This window comes from Sus scrofa, chromosome X, assembly GCF_000003025.6.
Source record: "Sus scrofa isolate TJ Tabasco breed Duroc chromosome X, Sscrofa11.1, whole genome shotgun sequence".
NCBI lineage: Eukaryota > Metazoa > Chordata > Mammalia > Artiodactyla > Suidae > Sus > Sus scrofa.
The window spans coordinates 26,117,526-26,143,589 of NC_010461.5; the positions used below are offsets into that span (position 1 = coordinate 26,117,526).

Below are 26,064 nucleotides of genomic sequence, written 5' to 3' on the forward strand. Positions count from 1 at the left end.
GAAGTCACTGTTGTTGACATCATATTAAATATGATTTTTAATATTTTTGAAGCCTTACTTATACCCTGAAGAACCTTTTCACAATCAAGTTAGTGGGTAACACCTTACCATTATAACTTGATGCTGTAAATTTGATTTTGGCAGGTTCAGTGGAGAGAGTGGCTAACCTTATGAAAATAGCCTATTAGTGTAGCCCCCTGCTCTTTCTTTAAAGATGTACAGAGACGTGTTACCTGTTGGCAAATATTTTCCTTCACATTGAAACAGTATGGAACAGAGGATTTTCCTAATTGTCCATAACTAAAGTTTTTCTTTCACCGAATACAAAAATACCAGGCATGTAAAAATAATAAGAAAGTTTATTTTACACTATTTTACACTCTTCTGCTCACAGCTCCTGTACTTGGGTGGCCCGCATGCCTTCATAACTTTGCACAGAGCATTTCCAGCATCATGTCATCCATGCTGACAGTGCCAATGATGGGCCTGAAGAACAGTTCGGCAAGGACATTGGCATTGATGAATCTCAGCAGGAAAAGGGCACTGTTCAGCTCAGCAAATCTGGCCTGGTACCCCCTGTGTGTCATCCTGATGTGTTCGCTAAGGATCTGCTGAGTTCCCCACTGAAGTCCCTGGATGTACTTCACGCACTGAAGCCCTGGCAGGTCTGGAGGAGGAAAAGAAAAAAAAAAAAAACTTTGTTAGACACAGCTCATTCAGAGCCCTTGGCTAGCTTTTAAAATATACCCATTTCTGTTCCCTCTTCCTCAATTAAAAAAGCACTCAAGTTTCCTGGTAAAAGTTCTTTCTACAGCAAGAATAAAGCACCAAGCCAGTTCTAAGGTTTCAGAAGCAATGCTTCCAAGAAGAAAACATCGTGTAATTATTCTTATTTAATATTCATTATGTTTGTATTCTCACATTTAAAAACTGCTGACCCTGAGCCAACAAATGCACGCTTAATTCAGTATGACATTAGAATGTAGTTTAATCAATCATTGCTCCGGTTCACTGTCTGTGCACAGCTCAAGAAATTAAAATTATTTTAAGAAGTGTGCACTTTATCTTTCACCTGTGGGAAACAGGCCTTAGGATAATGGCAAGAGGTATTGCCAGGTGACAACTATGTTAGCATCCTCCCTTGAATTTCCCACCATTGTACTAATTACAGCCCATGCTGGTAAACTTCACGGCACCAACTAAGCCCACTGTACCATGATTTCTGTATTAGACAAGGTATTTTTTATATATATAATGATTTTTATTTTTTTCCATTATAGCTGGTTTACAGTGTTCTGTCAATTTTTTCTGGAATACCACTCGGCCATAAAAAAAGAACAAAATAATGCCATCTGCCGCAACATGGATGGAACAAAGACTCTCATCCTGAGTGAAGTAAGTCAGAAAGAGAAACACAAATACCATATGATATCACATATCTGGAATCTAATATACAGCACAAAGGATCTTTTCCACAGAAAAGAAAATCAGGGAAGGTTTTTTAAAAAGTGACTTCAGGAGATTGCATCATGGCTCAGCGGTAATGAACCCAACTAGTACACATGAGGACATAGGTTCGATCCCTGGCCCCACTCAGTGGGTTAAGGATTAGGCGTTGCCCTGAGCTATGGTGTAGGTCGAAGACGCAGCTTGGATGCAGCATTGCTGTGGCTGTGGTGTAGACCAGCAGCTGTGGCTCTGATTCGACCCCTAGCCTGGGAACTTTGATATGCCATGAGTGCGGCCCCAAAATGACCAAAAAAAAAAGTGATTTTAATGAGCATTCCAAAAGGCTCTTTAAAAAGTAAAGCCTCTGAAAGCATTGTCCTACATCCATTAAAGGGTTAAAAAGTAAGCATGAAAACATCATCTATTGCAACATGGTACAAAAGTAACTTTTCAAATAAAGAATGCATGACCTTCTTGCAGTACAGTGTGATACCCAAGTAAAATGGAATGAAGTACAATGCAGGAAAGATTAAATGCCTCTAAGTTTTATGCAAGAGGTGGTAAAGAGAGGCTGCTTTTAAAAGTCTTTTGATCCTCCATGATAATCATAGTATGGTAAAATTCTTTAACTTGTATTTAAGTAATTACCAATTTACCATTGTTTAAATGATGTCCATGATTGTAATCATTTTCCTTCCCTTTTTCTACAAAATCCAACAGAAAAGTATTTTAAAAGCACCATGCTGATCATCACAGAATAACAGAGCTAACCAGTGTTCTTTAAACAAGTCATGGCAATAAGTGAGTCATTTCTATTATAGGCAAATAGCAAATCTGATCAGTGAGAATAAAATATCTCTAATCCATATTCCAATTCTGATTACCCAAGTCCACACATTAACATCCCTTACTACCTACAGCTCATTATCCAGACTCGATATGCAATTTTATTGTACTGGGATTTCATTCATGAGGGTAAGAAGAGGCTTGCGTGAAACTACCAGAAATTGAAAGACTCCACCAGGTCTAGATTCATGGCTTATTAAAACTTCACCTTGTGAACTCCACTTTTCTCTGCTTTCATACCACACACTCCTCCTCCTCCATCATCCACTGAAAGTGCCCCCCCAAAAGATTTGCCTTCAAAGTAAATTCAGGAAAGAGAAAAGACAGATGGACTCCATAGGAGGGGGGACAGAAATGTTTAAAGATCAGGGGGTACAAAATGATAAACAGCAAAGAAAGCCACACAGTCAGCAGGCATTACTTTTTCCCCAAAGCAGGTATATCCGAGATTAAACTCATCTGAGAAAGGATTCAGAAAAGCAGAGCAAGAATAAGGGATGCAAAGCAGGGCGGAGGAAAAGAGGCAAACTAGTGGAATGTAAATTTCTGAAAGCTGAGCCACTGTCTTACCTTTTTATTCCAACAGAACAAAGCTCATGGTAGATGTCTAATAAAAAGGCTGAAGGAGCGAGAAGACAGCATTTTCCAAACGATCTTAAGAAACACCTGAGGCACTTATCATGCATACCGATGTGCAGACCCTGGACCAGAGCTACTGAATCAGAACTTCTAGGAAGCAAGTTTGGAAAACAATGATGTAAGCAAAAAGTGACCTATAATGATCACTGGGATGAGCTGAGGTCTCTAATTCCTGAAGCATGAGTTCTGGATGAATTATTATCCCATTAGATATTGCTCTCTACCCCTTCAAAAAGGCTAGGCAGGAGGCAAGTACATACCCCAAGACTCTCGGTGTTAGGAAAAAAGGATGTGGAGGGAGCATGATAAAAACTATCCCAACTCAAGCCGCCTGGAAACTTCCTGCCCATTTGTGAGCCTTTTGGAAGGCTGCGGGTGGAAGATGACTCTAGTAGTAGGATATACTCAAGACAAGGTGCTGGGTTGTCCAGGGAGATGTTCTACAGTGATCTGGTTGCACTGTGTGAGGCAGAGGGGCCAGCAGCCAACAGACAACCTGAAAGTGTGGTGCAGCCCACATCCCCTTGGGCCCAGGAGACCCGAACTTATTTTGGAGCAAGGTCACTTGGGACTGGACTACCTAACATGCCCATGGGATGAAGGATGAAGGGCAGAGGGGATTGATTAGGAGGTCTCTAGGGTAACTTCAAGTTCTGAAGTACAGTGCTCTTGCTTGCATCCCTCACAAGTCTTATTCCTACCCCTCTGCTAACCTGATACAGAAACTTGAGTGATGATAGTCCAGGTGCCGAGGACCATTACAATGACCATTCAGAGGCAGAGGCGGGAAACACCAAGTCCTGCCTCCTGACTGACAATGTCCCTAGGGCATGGTCTCTCTATGGGTCCTTAGCACGTTTCCTTTCTTGCCAGACTTCACAGACTTCCTCCAACAAAAAACTTTCTAGCAGATTTCAAAACTGAGTTTCAGAAAGAGATATGGCAGAATTTGCAGCGAAGGAACTTTGTTTTGAAGCTCTGCTATTGGATTTAAAAGATGAGAACTGAAGGAATAGCCATGTCCCTTGAAAGCAGACTTCTCTGTCTTAACAGTAAGGTGTAGAGAGATTAAGTACAAACCTCAACAAATAACGCCCCCCCCACCCCCAGCCTGCTGGCAGCTCCGCACCCACGAGAATGATTTCCCAAGCTGCGCAACTCTGCTGAGTTACTCTCGACTCCTGACGTGTGTGCTCCACCACTTCCCTAACTCGTGCCTGCTCCACAGGGAGGTACTAGTACCCAATGCTTTTAGGAGCAGAGAAAAACCGGAGCCCGAGGCCGGCGCCCTTACCCGGATTAAAGAGCACGGTCCCCTTGAGGTAGGCATACTCCTTGGTACTGATGTCTAGGCTCCAGCACTTGGCAAGGAAGCCCTTGATGGCTTGGACCTCGGCGACCGATGGCAGATGCTCGGCCTCCGACGGCAGTACCAAGTGTGGCTGCACTGGGGGCTGGGGCGAAGGCGGCTCATCTCCCTCTGTCTCCTGCCGCCTGGTGGTGAGGATCATCTGTAGCAGGCTGGGCTCCAAGGTCTCCACCGTCTCAAAGTTCAAGCGGTCCTGGGCCAGCTCTAGCATGAGGAGCGGCGCCCAACAGCTGCGCACAAGCACCAACTGCTGGTCCAAGGGCAGCACCTGGAAGCAGGGCAAGTACTTGACGAAGCGCAGCGTCTTCAACAGGCCCGCCGAGGCTGCCTCGCAAACCACCTGTGGGCTCTTGAGGGCCACCCGCCGCTGCGCGGCACACGAGGGGTCCCACCAGGGGGCCCCCGGCTGCGCCTCTGGAGCCACGTGCGTTTGCTTTGCGCTCATAGGCATGTTGCAGAGGATGCCACTCTGCCGTGGGTGGTCTTCACCGCAAAAGCAGCAGCGGTATGGGAGCGTCACCGGCCGCCCGCCAGGCAGCTCCTCTCTGGCTCCCAGCCTCTGTGCGCAGTAGGAGCGGTCCCACCATGCGCCCCCCGGCCGCGCCTCCGGAGCTTCCAGAGCCACGTGCGTTTGCTTTGCGCTGGTGAGCAAGCTGTACAGGATGCTGCCCTGCCGTGGGTGCTCCTCACCGCAAAAGCAGCAGCGGTACAGGAGCACTGTGGCCCGCCCACCGGGCAGTTCCTCTCTACCCACCCGGGGCTCAGAGCCACATGAGCAGCCCCAGCATGCTCCCCCGAGCCGTGCCTCGGGGGCCTCCGGAGTTTCCTGCGTTTGCTTTGCGCTCGTGAGCATGTTGTAGAGGATGCTGCCCTGCCTCGGGTGGTCTTCACCGCAAAAGCAGCAACGGTACAGGAGCGCCACTGCCGGTCCACCCGGCTGCCCCTCTCTGCCCACCGGGGGCTCCGAGCCACAGGAGCAGCCCCAGCACGAACCCCTCAGCCGTGCCTCGGGCGCCTCCCGTGTCGCATGCGTTTGTTTTGCGCTCATGAGCATGTTGTAGAGGATGCTGCCCTGCCACTGATGGTCCTCGCCCGCCATGGCCCGCTGCGCGGGTAGCCCGGCTCTGTCCAGTAGCGGCCGCCTGCGATCCATTTATATTGAGCGCGCACGCACGCGCGTCTGCCGTCTCCGCCTGAGCAAAGGCGCGGAGAGGGGCGCGGCGCTCGGGCGTGTTCGCTTGTGACCTCGGCGGTTCAAAAGGGGCAGAGGCTTCTTAAAGGCTGAAAATGGAAGAGGAGCGGAGGCGTGGGAGTTCCTGGAGGAGGGAAGAGTGCAATGAGAGGAAGAAGGCAGAGCGCAGGGAGAAGGTATTTGGGGGCACTGTTCCAACTCTTTTCACTAAACCCTGGCACTAATTTGCTCCCTTTACTGGGAGGATAGTGGCACCGAAAAGAGGAAAAATCTATTTCTATGCTATTTTGCGAACTTTAATTAAATGATTAAACTTTGTACGACTTTTATTTTGTATGTGGATAGGGAGGTCTCATTTTCAGAGACCTTGAAAAATATAGATTGTGGACCAGCAGTATCAGCATCCTATGGGAACTGATAGAAATGCGCAATCCCAGGCCCCAACCAGACCTTCTTACTCTGAATCTCATTTTAACGAAGTATCCAAAGGATTTGTTTGCGTCTTAAATTTTGAAACATCACTGGTCTAAAGATGCTATCATAAGCTCTTTGTTTAATTCAAGCAATATTTATGAGCACTCATTCTGTCGTAGGTGTCGTGTTAGAGAGCTAGAGGCAGCATCCAGCTTATAAAATGGCTAATATTTGGGAATATAATCATAACAAGGGGCTAAAAGGTTGCTACAGTGAGAACTTTGGATTCTTCTAGAGATATTACATTGGGTAGACGTGCAATTAATATTTCTTCTCCCACTCTTCCTAGGCAAATCATGAGAAACAGGTTTCAGAAAGCCTGGATCCTTTAGTCCTCGCTTGCCACCCAGCCCTCTTTCCTTGAGTTCCTTGCAGGCACTAAGATAACTGGGAATTCCCACATCATCACCTGCCCCTTGTGTAACTAGCTGATTGTTTCACCAACCATCTGATCAACTTGAAACCACAACCCCTTTAGTCCTCAAATTCCTCATCTCTCAAATGGGAAGTTTATTTCGTTATCTCTTGGGTCCATGACTGAAGTCATGGAACAGGGAAGGGGACTGGTATATACCAGCTGGTATAGAATCCCAGCTATTTCCTTCTGCCTCCCCCCCCCCACCCCGGCTTCCTCTTTCTCTCCCTCCCTCTTTCTCGCTAAGTTTCTCTGAGACCTGGAATTCTAAGCATAAGTGGAAAAGCTCAGAGACACTTATTTTGGATTCAACCTGAAATTTTATTCTGCCTCGAAGGCTGTCTTACACAGTGTCTAAATCTCCATGCTGGCACCAGATTGCTTTGATTTTAATTCTGGCCCTGATACTCTATAGCCCCAGGGCCTTGGGCAATGTATTAGTTTCCTATTGCTGCTGTAACAAATTACCACAAATTTAGTTGGCTTAAGGAAACACAAATTTATTATGTTACAGTTCTGGGGGCCAGAAGTTTGAGATCAGTCTCACTGGGGCTAAAGTCAAGGTGACATTCCTTCTGTAGAAGGCCCTACAGGAGAATCTCTTTTCTTGCCTTTTCAGCTTCTAGAAGCTGCTTGCATTCCTTAGCTCTTGGCCACATCACTCCTACCTCTGCTTCCATCTTCTTTTTGTCTCTTATAAGGATCTTTATAACTATATTGGGCAAACCCAGATAATACAGAATAACCTCTCCATCTCAAAGATGGTAATTAAATCACATTTGGGAAGTCTTTTACCTGTAGGCTACCAACTCACAGGTACTGCGAATTAGGACATGGCCCTCATCAGAGGCATTATTAACCTTCCACAAGACAGTTACTCAAGCCACCTGTGCCTCAGTTTCCTTTTTTGTAGAACATGGACAATAGTCTCTGTGATGTGATCCTCCTGTGTTGAGTTAATTCATGTAAAAAGTTTGCTTGGTACATGATAAGTGTTGGATGTATCAGCCATTAACCTCCCCCTTTTAAAGATAATGTGGGATCACTTCAGAGTTAGGTAGTACTACCCCAGCAACACCATTATTCCCTCTCTCCTCCGGAAGCCCACCCTCACCCTCCACCCTGAAGCCGTCTCATTTTTTTCTGCATGTCCACATTTCATGGCCCAGATTCAAAACACTGGAAGGGTCACCTGGTCCATAGCAATAATATATATTGGAAATGTTATCTCATTTACCTTGTCATCATTTGCCATTTCCAATATTCAAGCTACTGTTTTGGGTATTGTTACTCCTGTTGGATGAACCCATCAACCAACCTACCTGAAAAGCACCACCTATCTTAGTCCCCTCTTTAGGTTGCCGGTGCTAGTTGCTTTTTATTCTGTTACTCCATTTTATTTTTTTCCTAATGCTTATCATAATCTGATGTGATTGGTGTATTTAGTTATTTAATGCTTGTTGATTGTCTCCCCCAACTAGTATAAGTCTCCTGAGGGAAAGGAATCATCCACGCTGTATCCCAGTGATTAGAATAACATCTGGCAGAAAGTAAGTGTTTGAAAATGCATTTGTTGGCCAACTATATCTTTAGAGAAGGAGGAGAAGACCGTAACTCCTGCCTTCAACTCAGAGGGACTGTGGCTTCACTGAGCCTGGAGGGAAGAGAAGTTAGGAAGCCCTGTTAGACTAGGAGCCTTTTTGAGGTATTTATTTATTTATTTATGCAGGGTGCTACAGGTGCTGTGGTAAAGTTACAAGAGAACTTGAATTAATAGTCAAAAGACATGGCTTCGAGTTTGGGCCCTTCCACTCTAAAGGTATAACATTGAACAAGTCATTTAAGTTCAGCTTTCACACTTGCGAAATAGGGAAAAGTTCTATAGACCACAGGTGATCAGCCTGTTCTAAGTGTGTGCTACAGGTGCTGCGGTAAAGTTACAAGAGAACTTGAATTAACAGTCAAAAGACATGGCTTTGAGTTTGGGCCCTTCCACTCTAAAGGTATAACATTGAACAAGTCATTTAAGTTCAGTTTTCACACTTGTGAAATAGGGAACAGTTCTACAGATCACAGGTGATCAGCATGTTCTAAGTCCTTCAAGGGTTCTTCTTATTTCTCTCTCAGTATAGCTCTTTACAGAAATGTTTGCTGACCTCTTCACTAAGTTGAAAATATAAAGGAACTTAACATTCAAATTCGCAAGAACTTTCCCCTCATTCACTGTCTAATGATTTAACACTGAGCGAAGAATTTAACATTATGCTAGCCTTTTCCACTCTGCAACTAGAACAAAATGCTATAAACTGTTTTAATACACGTATCCTAGCTATGCACAATTTAAGGGCTTTTCTAAAACTCATCTTATAAGCTATATATATATTTAATCCTAATAACCAATTAGGATTGTGACTTTAATCATCTATACCAATTTTTTTGTGACTTTAATCTTCTATAGCTCACACATATTTGATGCCTTTGACTTTGACTTTCAGACATTGTCCCAGATTGAAACTTCAGTGCAGTGCTGAGAACCATGAACTTATAATACATTGGTTGTAATTCCTGGTCTTTTCCAAGAGCAGTCTTCTGATTTTCTTACTTGTGCTTTTCTTGAAGTTACTGTCTTGTATTCAAAACTCTGAAGGACTTTCTAGGTTCTTTGGATTGACTCTTTCTAAGGAGAGTTTGCCTGTTTGTCCTTCACAAGTATTCATCCTTGGAAATGTCAGGAGAAAACTAACTTCATCTTTCCACTTCCATTTCTTCCCCCTGAACAAATAGCTCCTGAGTAACAAAATTGTCCAAACAAGTGCAGAGGTTTGCATCAAGTTCTGCCAGCCTGCTGGCTGCCATAGGATTAGTAAAGACATAACCTTCTAAGTCAGGCACAGCCTTCTTCGTTTGATTTGTTCCATGTCCTCAGGCCACTGTGACAGCTAGACAAAAAGACACTCATTAACTGCACCTGTTATGTGCTGAGCTTGTCCACAACTGCAATTTGGATATTTACACTGAGTCATTGTTCGGTGACCTTGGTCAATTGGACACCTGCTCTGCAGAATCCATTATCTGTTCCAACTCAGGGTGGGAGTAAAGCTGCTTTTCCTGCCTGAATGCAACCTTCAACTTCAAAGTAATGCAGTTTTCATTAAAGGATGGAGGAGTGAAGTACAGGTGGGGATATAGCCGGGTAAAATTGTAAAACTGACCTTTGCACAGCAAGCTGCTCTTGACCTGGAAAGGCATGGCGATCTGAAACCTGACTGTGAATTTTCAATCCAGGCTTAAAAGAGCTGGAATGCCTCAGAATTTGGTTCCTTCAGTAAACAGGTGACAGAAAGTAACAATAGTGTTTTCCTACTTTTCAATGTAGGTATTGGGTAAACACTATTGTAGAAAAATAGTGCCTGATAAAATCCAAGAAATAGCCTCCCTCCTCTTTCTTTCCAAGACCCAGAATGTTGGAAGCTCTATTTATGGAAGAATTAATAGGCTTTAGCTGCTGATTCATGAAACTCCTACAGAAGATCAAGTTATCATTATTTATTTCCTTCAGATGAGCTACAAAGAAGGTAATCCATTGCCTTAGGGGTCACATAGCTGCTGAGCTGGAATAATGACTTATATTCACAGTAATTCTGAAATGTTCTCAAGTCAGCTTTCTAAGTCAGTCAAACAACCAGTCTGCTCAAGGAAAAACGTCCGTCAAATCAATTTATGTTGCTGCATCTACCGATTTTGAATATGTCCCAATACCAGATGTTGATCGAATTATCTAATTTATTAATTTAGTTGCCCGACAGGTTTAAAAATGATTGCCCAATTGTTTAACAAGCTATTAAAATTGATTTGACTGGTAAGTTTGAAAATTGTTGCTCTGCTGGTCCATATTGCTCTGTCCCCTAATGGTGGTGATAATTTTAGTTACAGACTCCCCCTGTATTGGTGTCTGGAACTGTGGTAATATCTGTCTCCTAGGAAATTGCTTTCTTTTCTCCTTAACCTCCTCCTCATGACTCACTCCCCACAACCATCACACCTAAAGTCATTTGTACATTCCCTGGCATTTTCAAGGCACTCAGTAAACACCCGCTTACTGAAACAGAGTGAAGTTTCTTCCACATCTACACATGTTTTTAACTTCACTACGTTGCCCAGCCTTTTCTCGTTTCCTGTGACTGAGTGGATTTGAACAACCTCGGCAGCCCTGGTGGAAAGACCCTAGGTCCCTTCTGCCAAATACCACTGCAGTTTCTAGCTTGATAATCTTGAAAATGAGAGTAAATATATTATCTGTGTTTACTTCACAAAGTGTGTATGAAATGATTAACAATATCTCATAAATGTGAGTTATTACAGTCAGATTGTAATTTAGTCAAGTCAGAAGCATGAAACTTTGTGAAGTGATATATTGCCCAACTAAATCAAATTTGTGCATTTGAAACTCTGTACATATACATATAAATGCATTTGAGATAAGGAGTCTTACAGTTGATAATAAGTCATTCAAGTTTGGAGGTAAATGCAGCTAACATTAGTAGGGCTGTACAATCTAATTGCTTTCTCTGAGCCCACAGTGCCAAACATAAGAAGGACAAAAAATGGAGGGATGGATGGAGATGAATTTCTTTGCAGTGGAGCCAGATGCTGGTGATAAAGAAAACCGAAGCTTTTATTTGCAAACTGATGTTTTTGCCATGTGTGTGGCAGGGTTGTTAAAAAGAAGCCGCACTTGCTTGAGTTCTCTGAAACAGGGCACTAGGTGGGGACTGTGCATAGCCTGGGGGAACTGATCCCAAGAAGTCGTGGTGAGAATGCAGGAAAAGTGAAGCTGGGGAGGAGGGGAGACCAATATCCAGGTGCATTACTGAGGTCACTGCTGTGAGCACCAGGAGTGACTTTACCAGGGCCACCAGGGCCACCAGAGAAATAGAATGCCTCCAGGAATGGTCCACCCAAAAGAAGTCAGAGCAGTATTTATCCATTAGTTTCCATCCCCCAAGGTTGACTGTTGTCCCCAGTTCCCACCAGTCTTCTGGTGTTGCAAAACACCCTGAGTGTGAAAAAAGCGATTGCATGCATGGAACCAACCATCCACCCACCTGGCCTTAGAATTAGAAGTACAGGCAAGAAGATAGAGGGCAAGGAATAAGAGACCTCTGAGAGAGAATTTCCTAGCTCAGCCTCCTTAATTTGCTGCCCTGAGGTCAATCCCATTTGATACGGGAATGAGTTGAGGTGAAACAATAACTACCTCAGGGCTCTTCTGCTGAGCTTGTTCATCTTTGAAAATGATGTTACCATTATGTCCCATGATGTTCATTTCTTTAGATAAATAAATCTCAAGTGGGAGAAGCAGGCAAGAACATTTACCCAGCAACTGGATAATGATTTGTCCTGACTGGGCCTTTATTCAACAGTGTTACCAGCTCCTCTCATAGATAGATTGGGAAAAAAACCCAACGATATTTACCAGTAAAACAAAATATCGCCAGGTAGCCACAACTTTTTGCAAAAGTAGTGATGGTAGCGTTGCATGTATATTTGGGGAATTTCTAAAGACCTTGACATTAAGCACAGGTTCTTAGGATTTTAATCTATGTGAAGAAGTTTAAACAAAACTAGAACCTTCGCACAGGCTTCCTGAGGCTTGAGGCATGGCTGGATCAAGGTACTCAAACTACATTGCTGGGACATGCTTCTGAAGCCTTCTGACCTCTCGTTCCAATGTGAGTTATCCTTGATTCATATCCTGCATCTGACCCAGTAGCCAATTTTATCACTTCTCCCTTCAAATTGTATCTCAGATCCAGCATTTCCCCACCACTATCATTACCATACCCTGGATCAAACCACCATCTTTTTTGACATCAACTCTTGTAATTACCTCCTCACTGCTCTCTTGCTTCCATTCATTCTCTTTCTACAGCTAGTTCCCCAAGTAAAGAGTGATGCCTAAAGATAAGTGAGAGGGAGTTCCTGCTGTGGTACATTGGGTTAAGGATCTGGTGTTGTCTCTGAGATGTCGAGGGTTTGATCCCTGGCCTGCGCAATGAATTAAGTATCTAGCATTGCCGTAGTTGCATATGCTGAAGCTGTGGCTTTGATTTGATGCCTGACCGGAGAACCTCCACATGCTACAAGTGTGGCTAAAAAAAAAAAGTGGTGAGATTGTGTACATTTCTTTCACACTTAGAACAGTCTAGTGGTATAAGACCTTGTTTTTAAAATCTTACTGAACTGGCTGTGGCTCTCTCTAATTCCTCTCCCTCACTCGTGTGCTCTCGCTACATGCTCCCTTGATATTCCTCACAACTGCAACTTCCCTCATCTGGACTGTTCCACCTCCTCTTACAGGCAATCACATGGTTCATTCTTTTCATTTCCATTAGGCTTTGCTCAAATGTCAGGTCCTCAGAAAGCCCCTCTCTGCCTGATTGCCATGTCTAAAATAGCACCTCTGTCACTCTTTATCCCTGTTGGTTGCTTTACTTTTCTTCTTGGGCCTTTGTCTCTCTCTCTCTCTCACTCATATGTCTCTCTTGTGGGAATATACATTCTATGAGAGTAAAGACAAGGCATTCACTGCTATGTCCCTAGTGCCAAGAGCAGTGCCCATGACATGGTAGGTGATGAATGATGTAGCCTGGTTCTTCTTCAGTCTATTGTACCCACGTGCCTTTCTGGAATTTCTTTTCTTTCTCCTGTTGGCTGAGCAAACTAGTCCATGGACAGTTCCTTAACTAATCATCACCTGAATGACTATCCAGCAACGCACTCCCACTCCTATGCCTGCTCTCTCTGCTTTGGGAGCCTCTCTCAGGGCTCTGCCAGGTGGAAAATTCCAGCCTTCTCAGTAGCTTTTACCTGTATGTTTCCTGGGTTATGTTTTCCTCTGCCCTCATTTATTTATCAGTGTGACTCTATCTCCCTTCCATCTTCCAAAAATCTATCCAAATCTCTGTCCCATAGATTGTTTGCTTATCAAGCTCTAGTCTCATCTGTGTCATTTCCTTTGTCATTTTAATAGGATTCTGTGAGGAGACATAAATGTACAAATTAGGGCCCCCTGATACCTTGAGCTGCAAACTCCTGGTCAACAGTTTATTAAGCATGAAATGGTTAGGACTCTGTGTGTGTGTGTTTCTTTAGAAATTGTATAACTCAAAGGAGTATGCCAGGGCCTTAGGCAGAAATCACCTGGAGATAACAAGATCAAGGATGGTGGAGTTTGGTTTATAGGCTGGTAGCAGAAGCTTCCTGTTGCCACTTCTATAACCTTCCTCCAGCTGGGCTCTAATGGGTGAAATAAAAGGTGCAAGTAGGGACCAGACCTTGAAGGTTATTTTAATAACCATTCAGCAGCATTTGAAGTAAGCATTCCATGTATAAGAAAGGACACACAAATAGGAAACTAAACTTTTCATAAAAATTCTGCTAACATACACTAATACTAGAAGTATTGTAATGTATTATAATGTAAACAAAATATAATTTGACATTTCTCTGGTATGTAGAACTGTGTGTATGAGCAAAGTAACTTTTAAAAATTGTGTTTATATATTCTTTATTAGAGTATAGTTGATTTATAATATTAGTTTCAGATGTACAGCATAGTGATTTGGTATTTTTATACATTATTCTCCATTTAAAGTAATTGCAAAATACTGGCTATATTTCCCTGTGCTGTACAATATATCATTGTTTCTTATTTATTTTATACATAATAGTTTGTTCCTCTTAATCCCCTTTCCCTATCTTGCCTTTCCCTTCCTTGCCTCTCCCATTGGTAGCCACTAGTTTGTTCTCTGTTTTGTTTTGAGTCTGTTTCTGTTCTGTTATATATATTCATTTGTGTACATTTTTTTTTGGTCTTTTTGTCTTTTTAGGGCCGCATCCTCGGCATATGAAGGTTCCCAGGCTAGGGGCTGAATCGGGGCTGCAGCTGCCAATCTACAGCACAGCACAGCAACACAGAATCTGAGCCGTGTCTGCAACCTATACCACAGCTCATGGCAACGCAGGATCCTTAACCCACTGAGCGAGGCCAGAGATTGAACCTGTGTCCTCATGAATGCTAGTGGGGTTCACTAACTACTAAGCCATGATGGGAACTCCTCATTTGTGTAATTTTTTTAGATTCCTCATATAAGCGATAACATATTTATCTTCCTGTCTGACTTATTTTATTAAATATAATACCCTCTAGGTCCATACACATTGTTGCAAGTGGCAGAATTTCATTCTTTTTTATGGGTAATAGTCTTATATATATATATTTTGTGTGTATATATGTGTATATGTATATCACACCTTTTTTCCAATTGATTTTTTTCCTTTAAGTTTTATTCAAGTATAGTTGTGATAATTTTTGCTGTACAACACAATGATTCAGTTATACATATACACAGATCCATTCTCTTTCAGATTCATTTCCCACATCTGTATCACAGAATATTGGGTAGAGTTCCCTGTGCAGCTCCCAGTTGACCAGTCATTCCATATACCACAGTGTGCATATGCCAGTCCCAAACCCCCAGTCCATCCCACCTCCCACATGTCCCCTTTGGTAACCATATGTTTTTCAAAATTTGTGAGTCTGTTTCTGTTCTGCAAATTAGTTCATTTGTAACTTTTTTTAAGATTCCACATGTAAGTGATATCATATGATGTTTCTCTTTCATGGTCTGACTTCACTTAGTATGATGGTTTCTAGGTTCATCCATGTTGCTGTAAATGCCATTATTTCATTCTTTTTATGGCCAAGTAACATTCCAAGTTATATATGTACCACAGCTTTACACTTTGATCTGTCGATGGACACTTAGGTTGCTTCCTTATCTCAGCTTCCTTATCTTATAAATAATGCTGCTGTGGACATTGGGGTGCATTATCTTTTTGTGTTAGTGTTTTCATTTTTATCAGCTATGTACCCAGGAGTGGAACTACTGGATCATATATGGTAGTTCTATTTTTGATTTTTTTTTGAGAAACCTCCATGTTATTTTCCATGGTGGTTGCACCAATTTATGTTTCACCAACAGTGTAGGAGGGTTTTTTTTCCCTCCAGATCCTCTCCAGAATTTATATCTGTAGGCTTTTTAATGGTGGCCATTCTGATGGTGTGAAACGAAACCTCGTTATGGCTTTGCTTTGCATTTATCTAATAATTAGTGATGTTGAGCATCTTTTTTTTTTTTAATTTTCCCACTGTACAGCAAGGGGATCAAGTTATCCTTACATGTATACATTACAATTACATTTATTTTCCCCACCCTTTGTTCTGTTGCAACATGAGTATCTAGACAAAGTTCTCAATGCTACTCAGCAGGATCTCCTTGTAAATCTATTCTAAGTTGTGTCTGATAAGCCCAAGCTCCCGATCCCTCCCACTCTCTGAGCATCTTTTAAAATGCCTGTTAGCAATCTGTACGTCTACTTTGGCAAAAAGTCTATTTAGGTTCTCTACCCATTTTTAAATTGGATTTTTTTATATTGAGTTGTGTAAGTTATTTATATATTTTTGGATATTAACCCCTTATGGGTCATACAGTTTACAAGTATTTTCTCCATTCAGTAGGTTGTCTTTTAATTTCATTGATGGTTTCCTTTACTGTGCAAAAACTGAGTGAAGTAACTTTTGTGTTACTGACATCTTTTAATTCAGCAAATGAACTTTAATCTCATAATAAGTACTTCCTTTTCAGACAGAAAAGATCATTCTAAATGAGTTTACCTTGTTTGGCATCTATTAAATTCAAATTAAACATTCTTAATTAAAATTATGCATTGGTTTACTTGGTATGTTTTTAAAGTTCTTTAATTAAGGGTCAGTACAGCATAGCCTTTCATATACCAAGGCCATTAAGTCCTATAAAAAAGGGTAAATTGTGTAGTACAGTGTTTCATATGTGTAAATCTCAGTTTTATTAAAGTGCATTGGCTTTTGATGAACATTTGATCAGTTACTTATAATGTAAAAAGGATAGCTGAACAGTGGGCACATACTTAGTCAAAAGTCCAAATGTAGCCCTGGGAGTGAAAGGGAAGAACAAAAATTTTCCTTGATAATCACAAATAATAATGTTATCTTTAGAATGTCCTAAAATGGTTTTATAATAGAGCTGTTAATGGTTCATTAAATCTTGGCTATGCAAAGTGTGGTCCTCTGACCAGCAATGCCAGCATCATCTGGGAGCTTGCTAGGAATGCAAAAATCTCAGGCCTTGCCTCAAAACTACTGAATCTGCTGTTGAGCAAGAGCCCCAAGATGATTTGTATGCACATTCAAGCTTGCAAATCACTCCATAAATCTCTGCTTCTCAAATTTTTTGCTCTTTGGTATCACCTGGGAAGTTTGAAAAATAACTGAGAACTGGATTGCACTCTGAGAGATTCTGATTTAATTAGTATAAGATGTGACCTAAACGTGGAGATTTTGAGAAGTGCCCCAGGTAATTCTAATGAGCAGCTAAGTTTGAGGATCATTGGTCTTAAAAATAAAACCCAAAGTCATACTCATTATGTAATAATAATTATAATAACAATCATCATAGTAATATTGGGGGATAATAAAGTCTTCAGAAAGCACAGATGGAAGCAAACCTGGAAACTGTAATTAATGAAAATATTTTATCCCATTATCATATTAATACTGATCAATTTATTAGATTAGCAGAGTGATAAGGGGATGGGACAGGAGTGGTGTTGAAGGGTAAGACTTAAAACATGGGTGAGGCAGAGTAACCTAGACCCTGAAAAGTACCAAAATACATGGTCTTCAGTAGTGAGGGTTGAATACCTGTACTAGGGTGATTAGCACAGGTTCAGCATCATTCATCTTTGGAAAATTGGGACCTCAAGAAAACGCAAGTGGTTCTCTTGTGATTTCCTGCCCTGTTGAGAGCATTGATATATACACATGACATGTATGGAATTCATAAGAAGAAAGGGGACAAGCCAGGTATTATCACTGCCTTAGCCTCAGTCCTCATAATCTCTCATAGCAGTGAATGAACTCCTAACTGGCCTCCCTGCCTGTCATCATCCCCCTACACTGTTCATCTTCCAAATGCTTCCAGAGTGATCTTTCTAAAGTATGATTTTGATCCCATCAAGCCATTGCTTAAAAAACACTCCAAACACATCCCATTAAGATTTACTGAGCATCAGATACTTTTGTTCTCCAAACAAGGTCTATGAGCTGGGTGTTTCTTAGCCCATTGTACAGATTAAGAAAGCAATGTCCTTTTTCATGGGGAGAATATTTCATGGCAGAGACAAAATTCAACTTCTGATCTGCCTGGATCTTCACTACCTCCCTAACATGGTATATAAGATCCTTCGTCATCTTTAAACTTTTCCCTGATGTTATGGATGCCATCATAGATACTACACATCCTCAAAATATGTCATGCTTCTTGCTATTCCTCTAAACTATTGAACATGATACTTGTTTCTATAATGTCCTCCTTAAAAAAAAATCTATGAACTCTTACATAGCCTTCCAAATTTCAAATTCAGTGTTGTTTCCTACATTAAGTTTTCTTTTCCCTAAACACTTTAAGTAGGATTTATATTTCTTCAGTATAATTATAGTGCTTTCTACATATCCTATTAGCTTTCAACATATTGTTTTGTAATTATCTTGATGTCTTTATTATAAAATGAGGTTCTTAAAAATGCAAATGACATTTTATTCATTTTTGTGAGCAGTATCTTCTTCATCTTAGGAAGTATATCAGCCAGTCCATTTGGGCTAAGTTATGCCGTATAACAACCACTTGTAAACTCAGTGGTCTGAGAGAGCAAAGGTGTGTTTCCTGCTTATGATATGGGTGGACTGTGATGCCATTTCATGCTATCTTCACTCTAAGATTCGAGTCGAGAGAGCAAATTCCATCTGGAACATTGCTGGTTTTGTGACACAGGGGAAGGTAATAAAAGGTGATCCACAAGATTATAAATTTTCTCCTTAGAACTGACACCACTTCTATCCATACTTTATTCGCTAAAGCAAGTCATATGGCTACTTCTAATTTCAGTAGTGTCATGATGTATAATTTTACTGCAGGAACGAGCATTTCAAGTTACACGGCCAAGCCTGATGTCAATGAGACATGGCTATGTGAGCCTCTCTCCAGTGAGAGGAAGCAATGAACAATACTATCTAGGGCTGCCTACAGCCCAAGCATGTTGCCTATTTGTCACACAATGAAGTTACATTTTACACAAACTTGTATTATGTTCCTTTTAAATATTAAAGCATTGAAATATTAATAAGATCCTACTTTAAGCATAAAAGTTAAAATAGTGCAAATTTCTTATTTAAATATTCACCTCAAAAATCATATAATTTCAAAACTGGAGGGCCAATTGAATTGAAAACTCAGCTCTGTTGCCAAGTGGCAACCCTATTTTAATCAGATCATGGAAATACCATCATCCTTTGTTAGGCCTAGTCTTTACCAGATATCAGAGAGCATATTTCTTATATGTAATTTTACCTTTTATAGGCAAACAACCCCATATTTCAACCCATTCACCACTCTTCTGCTTTTCAAATGTAATTCCCAATTTTATCCCTGATATGCCCACTAAACCACTTCCACAGAGACTTCAAAGCAACTCAAATTGCTTCTCCCCCTCATACATGTGAATATAAATATAATGCTCAGGTCCAGAATCAGTTTTGTGGATTAGATGAATCACAACATTATATTTTTTAAAATGGGATCTATAGCATTCTCCTAGTTAATACAAAAAAGAAAAAACAATGAAGTCCCAATTCTGTTTTCCATTATCCAGCCAATTAACAAACGAATTAATTGGGCCCAAAAACTTTTTCCTTCTTTGTCAGTAATCACCAAGTAAAAACCTGATTGAAAAATGTTAAACTTTGCTTAACAACTGCTACAAAAAGAAAGAAAGAAGGAAGGAAAGAAGAAGGGAGAAAGTGAAAGTGAGGAAGGAAGGAAGAGTGAAAAAGAAACTTTTTTCCTATCAAATGTATACCTTTTATATTTAACTTAATATCATGGCACCATTCATCCCAAGGTCTTTTACTATAGTTCTTATGTAGCCTTGCAGGTGTGTGTTATTACCATAAAAGCTGACTATTCCTGCTCCAAGTGCTCCACACACACTTGCATGTGCCACGATGCTCCTACAAATAGTGTGATGCACCTTTGAAACATAAACTGATAACATAGAATTTTCTGTAACAGTCATTTTGAAGATGAATTAAACAAAAGCTTTTACCCAAATATGAGCAGTTAACTCACATAAGATAATTAAAAGGTTTTATGCCTAAATACTTTATTTAAATCTTTACTGAAATCACTGAGACACTGTGCACATACAGATGTCTGAAAATTCAAGCTCTGTCAATAAGGGTATTTTTCAATGTGTCCTGCTTGTTTGACTTGTTTTGCATTACTAAACAATAGCATTCTATTCACTAAGCAGATTTTTATTGAGCACTTACTGTATTACACTTACTTTGCTAAGCATTTTCTGTTGATTATTTCATTCAATATAGGAGTCTCAGGAAATACTTTATTTGAAAGTCATATTTAAGTGAGACCCTGAAGGGTACATGGGATTTGACAGGGGAATGAAGAGGCTTTCAGATGGAACATACAGCCAGACCAAAACCTTCAAGTGAAAAACATCTTGACATGTTCAAGGAACTGAAAAGAGACACATGTGGCTGGGATAGAGTGTGAGAGGTAAGAAGTCAAGTAAGTTGACAATACCATCACCATTTAAGGAGATGTCAAACTAATGTACTTTTTCTTTATATAGTTTATGAGTGTCGATTTGTATTTTAACATAAAAAAGGAAATCTCGCTTGGGTATGGAGAAGAGGGAATCCTCCTATACGGTTTGTGGGAATGTAACTTGGTGTAGCAGTTATCAAAAACAGTGTGGAAGTTCCTTAAAAAATAATAGAGTTGCTATATGATCCAGCAAACCCATTCTTGGGCATATATCTGAAAAAGATGAAAACTCTAATTCAAAAAGATATATGCACCCCAATGTTGACAGCACTATTTACAATAGCCAAGATATGGAAACATCCTAAGTGCGCATCTAACAGACAATTGGTTTAAGATGTGATATTTGAGTTCCTCTCATGGCTCAGTGGTTAACAAACCCAACTAGGATCCATGAGGGTGCAGGTTCGATCCCTGGGCTCACTCACTGGGTTAAGGATCCGGCATTGCCATGAGCTGTGGTGTAGGTTGCAGATGCAGCTCGGATCCTGCATTGCTGTGGCTGTGGTGTAGGCTAGCAGCTGTAGCTCCAATTTGACCCCTAGCCTGGAAACCTCCATATGTTGGGGGTGTGGCCCTAAAAAGACAGAAGACAAAGAAAAAAGAAGATGAAAAGATGTGATATATATGTATATGGGGGCACACACATATACACACACTGGAATACTATTCAGCCATAAAAAGAATGAAATATTGCCATTTGCAACAACATGGATAGACCTAGAGAATATCATCCTAAGTGAAATCAGTCAAAGAAAGACAAATATTATATATCATTTATTTGTAGAATCTAAAAAAAAATACAAATAAATTTATTTACAAAACAGAAACAGACTTGCAGACATAGAAAACAAACTTACAGTTACCAAAGGGAAAGGGAGGGGGTAGGGATAAATTAAGAATATATGTTATGTGGTATATATACACAATGGAATATTACTCAGCCATAAAAAATAAAATAATGCCATTTGCAGCAACATGTATGGAACTAGAGATGCTTATACTAAGTGAAGTAAGTCAGAAAGAGAAAGACAAATACCATATGATTTCGCTTATATCTGGAATCGAATATATGGCACAAATGAACTTTTCCACAGAAAAGAAAATCATGGACATGGAGAATAGACTTGTGGTTGCCAAGAGGGAGGAGGAGGGAGTGGGAGGGACTGGGAATTTGGGGTTAATAGATGCAAACTGTTGCCTTCAGAATGGATAAGCAATGGGATCCTGCTCTATATAGCACTGGGAACTATGTCAGGTCACTTGCGATAGAGCATGATAATGTGAGAAAAAAAGAATGTATACATGTATGTGTGACTGGGTCACCTTGCTGTGCAGTAGGAAATTGACAGGACACTGTAAATCAGCTATAATGGAAACAATAAAAATCATTATATTAAAAAAATAAAATGTAACTTGTTCCAAAAAAAAAAGAATATATCCTTAATGGATACAGACTACTATATACAAAACAGATAAGCGAAACAGACTTACTGTATATCACAGGGAACTATATTCAATATCTTATAATAATCTATAATGGAAAAATCTGGAAAAAAATGTATGTAACTGAATCATTTTGCTATACACCTGAAACTAACACAATATTGTAAATCACCTATACATCAATTTTAAAAAGGCTCACTTCCCTTTTTCTTACATTTGCAGACATAAAAGAAAATTTTATCGTGAATATCCTACAACAAATAATCTGGCAGAGTAGACTTATAGAATGGGTTATGTCTTTCACATTTCTGCTAGTGAGACTGAAGAGGCTGTTCTTAGGCATATGATTTTTTTTTTTCTGGGTGATTCTGTGTTTTATCTTCACACTGATATCATAGTAGCTTGAGGAGTTTTATATATTGGCAAGAGTCAAACATACATTTTGAAAGGCAGTAAATCCAGCCTAAGTTGAGTGGATTTCTATCTTTTGGAGTACTCTACCATCACAATACTGTTGACACAATTTAGATTTCTTAGTAACTTCAGTGAGAATGAGTACTTAAGAGACCAGCCAAATAGTGTCTTATGTTTAAATACAGCATTTGATACTTTCCCCCTTCTTCCCATGGCAGTGACTGAATATCTATCAGGATTTTGCTTCATGTTGTTTCCTTGGGTTTATCTTCTCTGAAATACATAATTCATTTCACTTTAAAATTTTTGAAATGGTCAAATAATTTCCGTCTCTCTTCCATGTCTCTTATTAAAGCCTTAGTTGGATAAGTTTAGGTTTGTCTGTTTGTGGCACTCAGTCATTCAATCCAAAGTAATAGTACCTTGAAAAACAAAGGAGTTCACTTAAATCTCATTTATAGTTAGTTTGGGGATGGAAACATCTTGGCTGCTAAGACATCTCCATGTTCAATAAGGACCCATCATGCACATCTTTCTATCTTCCTTCTCCACTGTGACTGTTAGCCTACTGCTTACAGTCAATGTGCCTTCTGTAGCTCCAGCCATCAAATTCACATTCCAGCCATCAGGAAGATGAATGAGACAAAGAATAAGTGGTAAATGATTTCCTTTAAACCTGTTTACTCAAAAGCTAACATGCCACCATTTTCTTTATGTATCATTGAACAGAACTTCGTCACAAAGCCATACCTGGCTGAAAATGAAGACTAAGAAAAGTAGTCTTTATTTTGCACAACCATGTGCTCTGCTAAAAATCAGAAGTTCTATTACTAGGAAAGGAGAAAATGGATTTTTGGAGTTGCAGCCATCTCTAGCATAGAATATGTTCCAAAGTATAAAAATAAATAAGCTATTCTATCTGATGAATGAAATGTTATGCCTTTTTAAAGTCTTAATTATCCTCCTTTCCCCTGCTTCTGCCACCCACCACCCATCCTGTAGGACTTACAACAAATGCCCGAGCCTCTCTATCATTTTGTAATAAGCAGCTCGTCTTGAGACGTATGAATTATGTTTACTATATTTTAAAATAAGTGTTCTTGACCTAGAGTTCTCATTTGGAGCACCAAAATATAACAGTAATTCTCATTTGGGTCGAATAATTACAGTCTATCAAAAATATTACTCAAAGGTGTTCATTTTATTGATGTAAAATTCATATTACACAAATTAACCATTTTAACCATTTTTTACTTTATTATTTTTATTAAACTATAGTTGATTTACAGTGTTGTACCAATTTCTACTTTACAGTGTAGTAGCCTAGTCATACACATATATACATTCTTTTTCTCATACTATCTTCCACCATGTTCTATCCCAAGAGATTGGATATAGTTTCCTGTGTGGTACAGTAGGACCTCATTGCTTATCCATTCTAAATGTAGTAGTTTGCATATACCAACCATATTCATGTATAATTCAGTGCCTTTTAGTATATTTACAATGTTGTGCAACCATCACCAGTATCTAATTCCAGAAAATGTCATCATCTCACAAAGAAATATTGAATCCATTAAGCAGTCACTCCACATTCCTGTTTCCCACCAAAACCCTAGCAAACACTGATCTGCTTTCTGTATCTAGGAATTTGCCTGTTCTGCACATTTCATATAAATGGAATCATACAATATGTGGCCTTTTGTGTGTGGCCTATTTCACTTACTGTGGTGTTTTCAAGGTTCATCCATGTTGTGGGATACACCAGTACTTCTTTCCTTTTTATGGCCAAATTTATCTCATTGTGCAAATGTACCACATATTGTCTATCCATTCCTCAATTGATGGATCCTGGGTTTTTTCTACTTTTTAGTTATTATGAATAATGCTGCTATCAGCATTTTTTTTTCAAATTTTTGTTTGAATGTATGTTTTCATTTTTCTTGGGTATATACTGTATGAGTAGAATTGCTGGGTTATATGATGACTCTAAATTTAACTTTTTGAGGAACCTCCAAACTGTTTTCACAGAACTGGCAATTTATGAGGGTTACAACTTCTCTATATCCTTACCAACATTTCTTATTTTCTGTTTGTTTCATTCCTTTCTAATTATAGCATCCCAGTGTTTTAATTATAGCATCCTAGTGGGTGTGAACTGGTATTTCATAATGGTTTTTATTTATATTTTCTTAATGATTAATGATATTAAGAATCTTTGTATGTATTCATTGACCATTTATATGTATATCATTTTATTTTATTTTATTACTCAAATGAATTTCTCACATCTGTAGTTGTATAATGATCATAACAATCTAGTTTCACAGGATTTCCATCCCACAGCCCAAGCACATCCCCCCACCCCCCAAACTGTCTCACCTCCAGAGACCATAAGCTTCTCAATGTCTGTGAGTCAGCATCTGTTCTGCAAAGAAGTTCAGTCTGTCCTTTTTTCAGATTCCACATGTCAGTGAAAGCACTTGACGTTGGTGTCTCATTGTATGGCTGACTTCACTCAGCATGATAATTTCTAGGTCCATCCATGTTGCTAAAAATGCTGGTATTTCATTCCTTTTAATGGCTGAGTAATATTCTATTGTGTATATGTACCACTTCTTCTGGATCCACTCCTCTGTCAATGGACATTTAGGTTGTTTCCATGTCTTGGCTATTGCAAGATGTTGCTGTCGTTTATGTCAGAGAGGGTTTGGCCTATGTTTTCCTCTAAGAGTTTTATAGTGTCTGGTCTCATATGTAGGTCTTTAATCCATTTGGAGTTTATTTTTGTGTATGGTGTTAGGGAGTGTTCTAATTTCCTTCTTTTCCATGTGGCTGTCCAGTTTCCCCAGCACCACTTATTGAACAGGCTGTCCTTTCTCCATTGTATGTTCTTGCCTCCTCTGTCATAGATGAGTTGGCTGTAGGTGTGTAGGTTTAATTCTGGGCTTTCCCTCCTGTTCCACTGATCTATATTTCTGTCTTTGTGCCAGTACTGTATGGTTTTGATGATTATAGTATAGTCTGAATTCCAGGAGCCTGATTCCTCTAGCTGCATTTTTCTTTTTCAGGATGTCTTTGGCTAATCTGGGTCTTTTGTGTTTCCAAACACACTTCAAAATATTTTGTTTGGGTTTTGTGAAAAATGTCCTTGGTAATTTGATAGGGATTGCATTGAATCTGTAGATTGCCTTAGGCAGTATAGTCATTTTGGTAATAATGACTCTTCCAATCCACAAGCATGGTATATCTTTCCATCTATTTGCGTCATCTTTGATTTCTTTCATCAGTGGCTTATAGTTTTCAAAGTACAGGTCTTTTGTCTCTTTAGGTAGGTTTACTCCTAGGTATTTTATTCTTTTGGATGCGATGGTAAACAGGATTGCTTCCCTAATTTCTCTTTCTGCTCTTTCATTGTTAGTGTATAGAAATGCCATCGATTTCTGTGTATTAATTTTGTATCCTGCGACTTTGCCAAATTCGTGGATGAGCTCCAACAGTTTTCTGGTAGAGTCTTTAGGATTCTCTGGGTATAGTATCATGTCATCTGCACATAGTGATAGTTTTACTTCTTCCTTTCCAAATTGGATTCCTTTTTTTTCTTTTACTTCTCTGATTGCCATGGCTAGGACTTCCAGAACTATGTTGAAGAGTAGTGGCGCGAGCGGACATCCTTGCCTTGTTCCTGATCTCAGTGGGAATTCTTTCAGCTTTTCATCATTGAGAATGATGTTAGCTGTGGGTTTGTTATATGTGGCTTTTATTATGTTGAGGTAGGTTCCCGCTATGCCCACTTTCTGAAGGGTTTTTCTCAGAAATGGGTGTTGGATTTTGTCAAAGGCATTTTCTGTGTCTATTGAGAGGATCATATGGTTTTTATTCTTATAGCAACATCTTCTCAGATCCACCTCTTAGAGTATTGACAATAAAAACAAAAATAAACAAATGGGACCTAATCAAACTTAAAAGTTTCTGCACAGCAAAGGAAACCCTAAACAACACAAAAACACAACCCACAGAATGGGAGGACATATTTGCA

At 40.0% G+C, this 26,064-nt stretch overlaps 1 protein-coding gene and 1 long non-coding RNA gene across 3 annotated transcripts in view; one reads left to right on the forward strand and one right to left on the reverse strand.

The window, feature by feature from the left end:
- NR0B1 (nuclear receptor subfamily 0 group B member 1) lies at positions 349–5,426 on the reverse strand. The gene is given in 2 exon segments (NM_214387.1): positions 349–667; positions 4,229–5,426. Coding segments are annotated over 2 exon segments (1,419 nt in total). The 5' UTR covers positions 5,403–5,426; the 3' UTR covers positions 349–422.
- The window catches only part of LOC110257744, a 209,210-nt gene continuing 188,696 nt past the window's right edge, over positions 5,551–26,064 (forward strand). For both annotated transcript variants that reach the window (XR_002340686.1, XR_002340687.1), the window contains exons 1-2: positions 5,551–5,671; positions 19,928–20,117. This is a non-coding gene — a long non-coding RNA (uncharacterized LOC110257744). The remainder of the gene's footprint in view (positions 5,672–19,927; positions 20,118–26,064) is intronic.